This window comes from Meleagris gallopavo, chromosome 8 (assembly GCF_000146605.3).
Source record: "Meleagris gallopavo isolate NT-WF06-2002-E0010 breed Aviagen turkey brand Nicholas breeding stock chromosome 8, Turkey_5.1, whole genome shotgun sequence".
Taxonomy (NCBI): Eukaryota; Metazoa; Chordata; class Aves; order Galliformes; family Phasianidae; genus Meleagris; species Meleagris gallopavo.
The window spans coordinates 11,505,385-11,517,181 of record NC_015018.2 but is presented as its reverse complement, the minus strand read 5'-3'; the positions used below and the strand labels follow the sequence as shown (position 1 = coordinate 11,517,181).

Sequence of the window (11,797 nt, the reverse complement as noted above, 5' to 3'; positions counted from 1 at the left end):
ATCTACTGTTTACAAAATGTGGATGCTGAAGCAACAATGCTCTTGTCTCAGTTTGATAGTACTATGTGAAGCAAAACAAAAACTAAGACTAGAGAAAGATGAATATGTCTGCAGGGGCAGGGTTTTCAAGATATATGATAATAGTGAAGAGGTTGGGTAACTGATGCCATCACCTAAACCATGGGATCTATTACACACAGCTATATTCTACCACGGCTGAATGTTAAATTAGAGAGATACAAAACGTTCTTTAGTTTAGATCTTGGAGCAATTTGGAGAAACAAGCAAGTTATCTGCTTCCAAGAACCTAAGTGAGCAGTGAAATGCTGGAAGTAGAAAGCACAGCAATCACTGGACAGCTCTGTAGCACTGCTTGTACATACAAGCTGCAATGCTTAGTGCTCATTTCTGGTGCGAAGTGGCTGAGATGCAGGTAGTCCAAATAGTATCTTTGGCCATGAATCAGAAAGAAGTTGACAGCTTTCTAGTGAGGAAGAATCACTTAGAATAAGGAATACTTGATGTATATGGAAATGTGAAGAGAAGTACAATACATGGTCTTTGGAATTGTGCCATTTCTGACTCAAGATTAACATCCATTGTACAATTTGAGTTCTTTCTGTCACATGAACATGACAGCTATCTAAAGTTGGAATGCCACGCTAGCCAAAATTCATAGGTAGTAATATAACCCAGCTTTTCTTGTTTGTTAGGCAAACAGATGCATCCCCACAAATCTGAACAGAAAGAAGTCTGGGAGAGCTGATGCTGTTAAGCTTGCCTGTCTTCAGCTTTAAGGCCTAACGCAGAAAATGGTGCTGAAAATTTAGGACTGGTTGTAAGACAAAAAGCAGCAGGGCAGAGGAGAGGGTGTAAAGTTTTTTCCAAATCCTAGTCCTGTCGCTGTTTGAGATGAGAAATAATTGCAAACTGTCTGCCAGCAATGAAAAAAAACTGCAGGGCAAAGCACAGTTTCTCTGGAAAAAAAAAAAAACTGACAAAAAGACTGAAGTTGGTGCAGGTATTATGACTTACAATGGCATTTTGGTTTTAGTTTTTCGTATTTTCTCTTCCATTCAAATGGGATAGAGAAAGAGGAATTTGAAGTCACAATTTTACTTGTGTGATTACTTCACTCTACATCGCTATTTCTTTGTTTTAATCCAGTGTACGCAGAGCTTCATTGTCCCCAGCATATGAAATGCAGTGATGGTCTCATGAGAAATTTGTTTCAATTACTCAGCAAAATTCTGTCAATTCCTTTGCTTCATCAGAGGGCTCTTTCTGCAGGGAGTACTCAGTATTTGGGAGAATAAACAGTTTCCTACCTGATCACACGTGTCATTCTAATGTTTTATTTTTTCTCTTATAGGACGTGTATTTGTATTAAAGTAGTTCTAAAGGAGCTACTTCCAGAACTAGGAATTGCATGCTGTTCTGCATGCAATCCTGATTCTCTTTGAAAAGGCTCAGCTGTGTGTGAAGGAACGCTGGTTCTGTAGTCTGTGGGATGTTTATCTGATCAGTCCACATAGTTTGCCCCAACAGGAAAGTTAGGGAGGGATTAAAAGGAAAATGAGCTCCAAGGAGCTTTGTCTTACTAAGACATACAGTATGTTTGTACTTAGTGTCCAAATTTGGTTATTTATCTTAGCTAGAAATGTCATTAGAAGGAATCGGGTTTCTAAAAAGCAGTATGGAATACATCAGTTTTATAAAGAGACAGTGAAAATCTACTGCTGGATATTCAGCTGCTGGCTGACAGTCCAACTTATGGAGTCAGACTGAAAAGCAGTGTAGGCTTTCTCAAGATCTTCAAATTGTTTTTCTGGTTCTACAAATTTAACTCTTGTGGCTCAATGTACTTTGGTCATGTTCCTCACTGCAATGTAGCAAAAGACCACAGTGTGCTAAAAATGTCCAGAGATGAAACATTAGTTTGCAAAAAATGGTAAGGCAGGTAAACATGTTTTATAGGGAGTTGCTTGCAGTGAATGAAATGACAACCACTGGAGATTAAAAGGGAAAAATATAGGAAAATATTTTGAACTTAAAGAACTAGATAAGGTTTGTGTCTTGGATAACTGTATACAAGAAATACCAGAGGTGTGTTTTCTACTTGTGTTGTCAGCTTCAATTTACTAAATATCTGTTCTTCAGACTTAACTTTTTTGTACAAATGAAAGGTGTCTTGGAAAGGAGACTGAATGGGTCAAAATCTTGATACTCCAGAAAAGGAGCTAAGGCTTTAACTGTAGCAACTGAATAGGGAGAGAAATTGATTGTGAAAGAATCTCAAGAATGGAGGTGAGATAAAGAGAAGGTAAGACATGATGCGGAGTGTGGGGTCAGCCAGGTCAGACCCTAAGTACATCCACCAATAACTCTGTTGGAGGAAGACAATGGCCTGTTTCTGAAGGCTGACCATCGAAAGTTGCTTGTGTCTGTCTCCAGATCCTACTGAAATGAGTAGGTCTTCTTCATAGCTATAGATGGGAGTCAGATTGAGCCCCTATTTAACAAAACTTAGGATGATGTTGTATACTGACCACTGATTGCTTTCAAACAGCAGGCAGTCTTCAGCCAACGGCTGTCTTTTCACACTTCCCTGGCTCTTATCTCTACTAGCTTCTGCTTTTGGCCCTTATCAGCCATCCTACATATTAGGGGCCTGTAGGAGGGAAGACTATGAGGTAGAAAGAAAAGGCACGATAAGTGTTCATGAAAAGCGATGCTTTCATAAGATAGTGCTTTTCCCCTGATAAAGGTGGACAAGGCCCAAGGAATTGTAGCAAGCTGGTTTGCATCCTTCATGGAAGGGTCACACAGCCTATTCCTAGCAAGAGTAGTGTCAATTCCAGCTCTACTATCCATTCCTGCTCTGGTTTCTATGCACAACAGTCCTGTCAAATCTCTGCATATAGCCACCAGATGAACTGACAAAACAACACAGACTTTAAGGCAAGCTCTGCAGGCTGCACTCAGCTCTAACCATCCATTATCACAAATGATCACCAGTGTGAGCCAGTGTCTAGATAAGGCCTGCTCATGAAGAACTAATAGCTCGATAACCTGGGCCGACAGCATAGCAGTGATCCAGTACTAAAGTGCTGTAGCTGCAGTGCAGCTCCCTTTGTGGAGTCAAAAACATCCAATAGCTCTGATCACTCTGATGGCAGGTATCTCCTGGAGCCTGTGCTAATGCTGAACTTCTGCTTCTGATGATTATGTCCAGCACTAATTCTGTCTCCTGGTGGGCAGATTTATCTGCATTATAACTGATATAATCATGGGCCTTTGCCACTGTCCTCCATGGAAAATGTTCAGAAATGCGTTTTTCCAACATGACAGCTTCACGAGTCTACAGAATGCTGTTAGGTCATCTCACCTTGCATGGTTACAGAACTTGTGGATCAGAACTAGGTTAGACTGGTGGCCTGGAGCAAAGACAGATGTTTATGTCTGCAGGCAGTGCTGTCAGGTCCTGGGAAAGGTGCAGCTGTGAGAGAGGGCCGCTTCTGTTGGCCTCTCTGCTTTCTGGCACAGTGGGAACAGAGCAACACTCACTAGTAGGTGAAAAAAAGCTTTCCTGAGGCATTGTTACTCATGCTCCCTGGAGTTAAGCTTACCAGAAACCTTACATTCTGAGTGCAAGGTATATAATATATCTGACATGTTAGAGAAGGCAGTTACTAAATAGAAACACTACATGTTACACAAGACTCACCCTGGAAAGAGACTAATAGCACAAACCACAGGCATATACCTTGAGAAGCTCAGATGCAAAATTAAAGGGATCTGGCTCAGAAGTGACTAGAGTGACTGAGAGGAAGTTTTCCTTCGTGTAGAGACTGTAAATCCTTCACCTATAGGTCTGGGAAGTACCTGCGAAGGAGTGAACTCTGCAGCAGATTTACCTACAGAAGCTTATCTCTACCTTGCTAACCAAGAATAGCATAATTGTTGAAACACAAAGGCAAAAGTAATAAGAAAGTAACTTGTGGTTTGTTTTAAATTAAATGCAGTTGAAATAAGGAAAGACACACAACCTGTGCCTATGAAAACACCTTTCCAAGTCAAAGCACACCACAAAGTACCCTTATGTTACTAGAAATACAGAAGTCTCTGCTTTCATTTCAATTATTCACTTGTCAGAAAATAACTGGGATTCCTTCGAATTAGTCACGTAAAAATCTCAAGTACAATTGATTTTTATTAAGCTGTTCTCTTAAATTTTTTCTACTTGGCTGCTTAGTCCAACAGTCTTTGTGCACAAAATGTCTGTCCTTTCTCAAGCCTAAGATGTAAAAAATTTCAATGGTTCCAGAAATGTAAAACAGTAAAGAAAAAAATGCCGAGCTATAGTTGTAGAGGAGTAACACGATCTTCCAAAGTACCAAAAACTAATGCTAGAAATTCACCTTATGGCATACTGAATTTCTGTAAGTGGGACTTGGACACTGTGCTTCCCAGGGACTGGGATTACTGCTGAGAGAAGGTGGCCCAGAGCTATGGTGTTGGGACGGGAGCTGGCAAAGTGAACTGAAGACTGCAAAACAAAATTCCATGAGGAATTCTTAGTCTAGGGAAGGACTGGATTGCTTGGTCCAAAAGGGCTAGGGTTAAGGAGAAAGCCGAAAGCTACTGGGTTGGGTTTGTGCTGGAAGGAGCTGCCAAAGAGACTGAGGACTGTGGAAAGAATTGTCCCCTGTGGAATTCTTGATCCTGGAAAGGGCTTGGGTATATGTGTTCAGCTCAGCCCAGGACTAGGATTAGGCTGAGAGGAAGCTCAGAGTTACAGCTATGAGATGTGGCAGATAATCCTCCAAAATAAATAAGGGGTCGATGTTGTGATTCTTCTTCCAACTTTATCAAGTCTCTTGATGGAATGGGGCCCTGGAGCAGTACAGTGAAAGAATAAAACAATATAATAATTTGCTTCACATTGCTTTCTCATGTCTGACTCAAGAGCTGCACTTTGTGATACTCAGTTCTGCTACTGAAAAATTACACTGAATTTGGAGCATACCTTACTGCTCTGAGTAACTAGTAACCACTCAGTTTCTCAATTTCTTCTTACTTTTCCAACAAAAATCTTGACTTGCTGTCAATTTTACCTCCAAACTATTCCCTTCCCCCTGCCGCCCTCTGGTCTCTGCAAACATGCTGAAATCTAAAGTTTCAGCCATTCTAGGAATCTCTCCTGATTCTTTTTTTTCCCCAATCCCTGAGAAACCTGATCTGCCAGATGGGTGGGAGAGCTTATTGTTTTTTTGTCTGACATCTGGATTTCATTAGCAGACTCATGCGTGCTGAATCAGGAATGGGAGCTCAGAAGAAAGCAGATGAGAGTTAGAATTGTATTAATGCTAAAAAAAAAAAAAAGCCCTGTTCCCTTCCTTAAGTTTGCAAACACAAAACGTGAGTGACACGAGCTCAGTGTAAGCAGTACAACCCTTATTAGCTATACCTATTTACATTAATGCTGGATCTAAAAAGAATCCCTTTCAACAGTTTCACGTTAGCAGCACTACTTTTCAGGTTTATGAGTTTATGGCGGTCTCCTGTTTATGACAGACTCACTGTAGTACACAAGACAGTAGTTTGCCACAAACAAACCAGGTAAGATTTGCTGCAACAAGGACTGCAGAAAAAGACAGCAGCAAGAGAGAGGATTGATTTATTTAAATTTTAACAGGCAGTGGCAAAGTGTTAATGGTGTCCCAAAAGTCAGGGTGTTATTAATTACTATAGCTCTCATTACTGAATAATAGAAACAGTAATATACACAGACATTGTCTATCAGTCTGGTATGTGGTGCTGTACTAACCATGCTTGGTGGTTTTTAGATCTATTTTGTTAAAGTTGATGGTTGAAAGCATATAGTATCTCTTCAATGCATCTTGTCCTTTCTCTCCTTCTTCAAGGCATAGGGAACCCAAATTCTCAGGCTGAATGCCCTGCCTATGGGCACAAAATGGACATGAGGGGATTCAGGTAGTATTTGTGACTGTGTTGCAGAGGGAAAGAGGGAGAGAAACTTTCATCATGTTGTAGAAGTTCAAAGAGGCCTAGTATAAGGAATAAAACAAAATTACAAAATGAGGGCAAGCTTAAAAGGCAGAATTACTCCTTTGTATGTTGTTAACATAGGTGTCTGCTACCCTTTAGGACCTCAACTGGTTCAGCTGCTCCCTTCAGGTAGAACTGCCTACATGACATCACATAGGATACAGCTGCATAATGTTCTTATATTAGCAGAAAGCAGATAGAAGCATTTGGTCACTAACACCGAAAAGACCAACACGTTCTGAAATCAGAGCACAGTTACTCTCATTTCAATGCACTCCAGCCTCCATCAGAAGATATAGCTATCTCCTGTTCTGAGAAAGTGATCTGCCTGTGACAGGTGACATGAGGTGGATGCATACTTGCCTATCACAGTCATGTAACAACATCAGCCTAGAAATAAGGCTGTAGTTTTATGTGATGAGCAACCGTTTTCAAGGAAGCCTGAAAAATAATTGATTCTCCATTTTCCCTTGCTTCCTGTAAATGTTTTTGACTTTCTGGAAAAAACATTTTTTCCCCACCATTTCTTTGAAATGAGTCTTTTACCTTCACTTTGCTTTTCCTTCTCTAATTTTCTCAGCTGTATAACCTGGAGGTTAGGAGTAAGAATAACATTCTCTCTGCTCTCATGAGCTCATGTAAGACCCAGTGGGGCTGTGTGAGGACCATGTAATTGGGCTTCCTGGTAGCTGCAGGTGGTGTGGGCATGCTCACCCAGGTGGAGGTATTGATTTCTCTGGGCTGTTGCAGCGGTTTATTTACAGCTGTGCACCTGAAACATGGGTTCAAATTAGAATGGATTCAAAACCAGTATTTTGCATGTGAAAGCCTTGAGCCTGGGAAATTATTTAAACTCACATCCCAAATTACAGCCTGAGACCACATCGAAGTCTAGATGAAATGTGCTCCTTCTATGCAGAATGAAAAAAGAGTGTTTTTAGGACTCAGTAACACAGATCTCCAGAGACTCTGTTCTAACCCCATGCAAATTTCCCTGCAGCCAGAGAATGAGATAGAAACAGAGTAGTGAGTATCCTATGGAAAATCAGTCTCAGACCTGAGGATGAGCTAAAAATCGAGATTATGTCACTTCCAGAATGTCTGCTGTTGCTTCTAACATACCCAAATGTTTCAACTTAAGTGTCTGTCCATGGGCTTTATTGTCTTAGCTCATAATTTGGCGCCAACTGAGCCCTGACATGAAAGGCTTATTCTTCATTTTGTCTAATTACATAGAACTTTGTAGCCTTTCAGCCCTGCAAGGGAAATTTGGAAGAAAAAGGTTTCCTTTTTTTTTTTTTTTTTTTAGGAAAAAACAGGCTTTTGCAGACTTTAGAAATGTCTTCTTAAATAACAGCCTTCTCTTAGTAATGACTAAGTAATGACTTTTGACAGGTACACTCTAGTCTGGGTAAGGATCTGAGTGGAGAGCCGGGTCCAAAGAGTGGTGGTGAATGGAGCTAAATCCAGCTGGTGACCGGTCACAAATGGTGTTTCCCAGGGGTCGGTGCTGGGGCCTGTCCTCTTCAGTATCTTTATTGATGACCTGGATGAGGGCATTGAGTACACACTCAGGAAGTTTGCAGATAACACCAAGTTAGCTGGAAGTGTCAATCTGCCTGGGGGTACGAGGCCCTGCAGAGGGAGGGGACAGGCTGGATAGCTGGGCTGAAGCCAGAGGGATGAGGTTCAACAAATGCCGGGTCCTGCACTTTGGCCACAACAACCCCAGGCAACGCTACAGGCTTGGGACAGAGTGGCTGGAAGACTGTGTAGAGGAAATAGACCTGGATGTATTGATTGATGCTTGGCTGAACTTGAGCCAGCAGTGTGTCCAGGTGGTCAAGAAGGCCAATAGCATCCTGGCTTGCATCAGAAAAAGTGTTGCCAGCAGGAACAGGGAAGTGATTGTCCTCCTGTACTCAGCTGTGGTGAGGCCACACCTTGAGTACTATGTCCAGCTTTGGGCCCCTCATTGCAAGAAAGACATTGAGGCCCTGGAGCATGTTCAAAGAAGGGCGACAAAGCTGGTCTGGAGCACAGGCTTATGAGGAGCAGCTGAAGGAGCTGAGATTATTCAGTCTGAAGAAGAGGAAGCTCAGGGAAGACTTTATTGCTCTCTATGACTACCTGAAGGGAGGTTGTAGTGAGTTGGAAGTTGGCCTCCTCTCTCATGTAACTGGTGATAGGACTAAAGGGAATGGCTTCAAGCTGCACCAGGAGATTCAGGCTGGACATAGGAAATACTACTTCTCTGAAAGAGTGGTCAGGCACTGGAATGAGCTGCCCAGGGAGGTGGTGGAGTCACCAACCCTGGAGGTGTTCAAGGAATGTTTGGACATTGTGTTGAGGGACGTGGTTTAGTGAGATCTATTGGTGATATGTGGATGATTGGACTGGGTGATCCTGTGGGTCTTTTCCAACCTTGGTGATTCTAAGATTCTAAGACTAGGGATTTTGGATATAAAATATAAGATGCTAAGGAACCAAGTTTACAGTAAGCTTATCATTAAATTTGTCTATTACTTTATTACAAGGTATATTTTCCTAATAAAAAATAAATGTGAATATTTAAGATATTTAGTATTCATTCTGGTGAGCTGTAAAGTGGTGCAGGGAAGTAGACTAGGAGTTACAACAGAACTTGTGCCTGAGGTCTTCTCTCAGTTCTGTCAGTTTGGCATTTGGGGAAGATATTAGGTTTCTGAGACTCACCTTACACATCTGTACAACATAAATACATTGAATTTCTGAAGGTAAACTCAAGTAAGAACTAACAGTTCCAGAATATAAACAGAAAGCCTTCTTATGCAAATAACAGCTTAGTGGTACTAATTTTAGGGAACCAACAAGTTTTTTTATAGCATTGAAAGCACTAGAAGTGGCCCTTGTGGGTGAAAAAGTAAATTAAAAATAAATACGGTTTCTGCTCTCACTTGAATTTGCAAGCAAATCAGCATGATTAGACTGACAGGTCTCCAAAGTCCTCAGGTTTGGAGTTTCAGCAAACGTACAAATACTGACTGTCCTTTCACAGGTATGCACAGAGTAATATTGCTTTAAAAATGAACCTACAGTCATTTTTTATGCTATCTGCTCCAAATGCCATTAATTTAAGGCTAAAGCATGTGATTTACTGTGAAGGCAACCAAATGGCACTTGTATCAAAATGTGCTCTTCTGGGAGGGCAAAGAAACTGGAGAGCTACTCCAGTATAGATGTAGCTTCTTTACAAACTAAATGCAAAGCAAGCCCTTGAACCCTAGAGTCACTAACAAGATGAAATTCTTTGATCTCTAGCACATGCAATGACTTCTCAAGTCTTCCTCTGTACCCCTAGGATTGCTGACTGTAAGTAAACTTTGAGCATCACCCAGACAGAGTGTTTGATCAGATGCCTCCTGAGCTCGCTGTAGGTGAAGCTGGCATTCATGAACCAGTATGGCACAATGATTTATGTTCCTAATGCATGCAATGCTGGATCCATGCACCTGGGAAAATTTGTTCTCACCCTGAAGTAGAATTCTTCATAGCTGTAAAATAGGCCATTCTTAAACATGTAAGGCTCCTTTGACCTTGTTAACATAAGCCAGATAGAGAAGAACAGCACCAATACCTGTGGTTAGACATCATCAGGGAAATGGAAGAGGGGTTGGTTTCTATTTAGTATCTTAATTTTTTCTGTACAGTGAATTAAGGGGCTGGAGACAAGCCAGTTTACTCCCTGGTCAATCTCTTTCTTCACCTCAACACCCAGAGAGTCTCATTTTCCTGACATCACCCAAGCTTCTCCTCCACTTGAAGCCCTTAGGTGTGAGGATTAACACAAAATATGTTTTCCCTTTTTGAAAAACTATGAGATTCTGTTAAAACTGAGAAGGAGATCTGAAATGTTGATACATTTGGTGGATGCAAAAAAAAAAAAACCCAATAACAAAAACTGTTTCAAACTGGCAGTGTCAAGATAGGAATGTTCATTTGAGTAAATGATAACTGTAACACGTTACTGGACAAAGAATGTTTCCTCTGTATTAGATGTACACTTCAAACTGTTCTGCTTTTTCAGCTGAGCTCTTCTTTGAAACAGACTTTTTCCTTGAAAAAGTTATTTTTAAAAAAGAAAAATGAAGCTGTAGTTCTGCAGAAAGTGTTTGTGTGTGAACATTTTGACTGCTGCTGTTTCCAAGGTTTACAGTCTTTGTTTTTTATATGTGTTGTTGCAATAAATGTGCATTTGCTTCAGCTTTTATTTTTTAGCAGTATTGTATTTTGCACAGAAGTATTTGATTTAAAAGCACAGAGAGGAAGGATGGTGGTAAATATTATAACTGGATGATACAGGCATCTGGAAGGACAATCAGTGATCTCTTATTGCACAATCTGAAAATGTGTTTAATTATCGTAAAGCAGAATCACAGAATTATTGAGGAAAGGACCTTATGAGGTCACCAAATCCAACCTCCTTCTCCAAGCAGGACCAGCACTGAGTTCAGATCTGGTTTTCTAGGGCTTTTTCTAGGCAGGTTTTGAAAACTTCCAACCATGGATGGAAATTCCACAAGCTGTACTTCACACTGAAGAAAAACACTCTTAAGAAATGAGAAAAAAAAATTTCACTCAGTCTTCCGTTACTACTTCCTTATCAGCACAAAATAGGAGTTTATAGAATACTGTGGTTTTAACCTAGTAGTCTTCTCTCTGCCTTATCTACCACAAATCACTTTGTGGAGGGCTGGAAACCAGACGTTATTTTCTCTCTCAAGAAGAATGCTCATAGTATTTGTTTCCAAGCTAAGCACTTAATTATGCTTCAACAGGAGTTTTGCTGCAAGTGAAGCAAGTAACAAATCATTAGTAAACAGAATTCAGATTTAAACCAGTGCAATAGCTATATTCAGCCTACTTCAAAGAAGCTGATAGTGGCTCCCAGTGGCTTGCACAGCATTTGAGTCACAGAATCATAGAATAATTAAGGTTAGAAGAGACTGCTAAGATCATCTAGTTTAACCATCAACTCATTACCACCATGCCATGCACCTAAACTCTGTCACTTGGAGTCTGGTCTGTTGTGTGCAGTTTTTAAATGTAAACTGTGCATGTTCAAGATAATGAGTTGTATTATTAGTATGCCAATCTATAATAACAGATGAATAAGGCTGGGAGATACTTTGGGAGATTGTCTCACAGAATCACAGAGGTTGGAAGGGGACTTGAGATCGCTGAGTCCAACCCCCTGCTAAAGCAGGTACCCTATAATAGGTCAGCCAGGTAGGCATCCAGATGGGTCTTGAATATCTCCATAGAAGGAGACTCCACTGCCCCTCTGGGCAGCCTGTCCCAGTGCTCTGTCACTCTTACCACAAAGAAGAAGTTCTTCATTTCTGTATGGAACTTTCTATGTTCAAGTTTTAGGCTGTTACTCCTTGCCCTATTGCTACACACCACCAAGAAGAGCCTGGCCTCATCCTTTTGCCTCCCACCTCCCTTTAGATATTTATAAACATTCCTCAGATCCCCTCTCAGCTTACTTTTCCCCAGGTTGAACAGACCCATGTTACTCAGACTTTCCTGATAGGGGAGATGATCCAGGTCCTTTATCATCCTTGTGGCCCTCCAGGAGATCCCTGTTTTTTTTTTAACTGGGGAGCCCCAGAACTGGACACAGTATTCTAAATATGGTTCTGGGCAGGATTACTGATGAAAATCCCGTTTATATGGCATTCCC

General features: G+C 41.0%; 1 protein-coding gene across 3 annotated transcripts in view; it reads right to left on the bottom strand.

Annotated features, from left to right (window-relative positions):
- The window catches only part of ZCCHC24 (zinc finger CCHC-type containing 24), a 103,637-nt gene that overhangs the window by 69,446 nt on the left and 22,394 nt on the right, over window positions 1–11,797 (bottom strand). The window contains exon 3 of one of the 3 annotated variants that reach the window (XM_010714332.2): window positions 10,032–10,661. The exons of the other annotated variants lie outside the window; for them this stretch is intronic. Within the exon in view, the coding sequence (XP_010712634.1) occupies window positions 10,518–10,661 (144 nt within the window). The 3' untranslated portion in view covers window positions 10,032–10,517. Of the gene's footprint in view, window positions 1–10,031; window positions 10,662–11,797 lie in introns of those variants that run through there. 3 annotated transcript variants of the gene reach the window in all.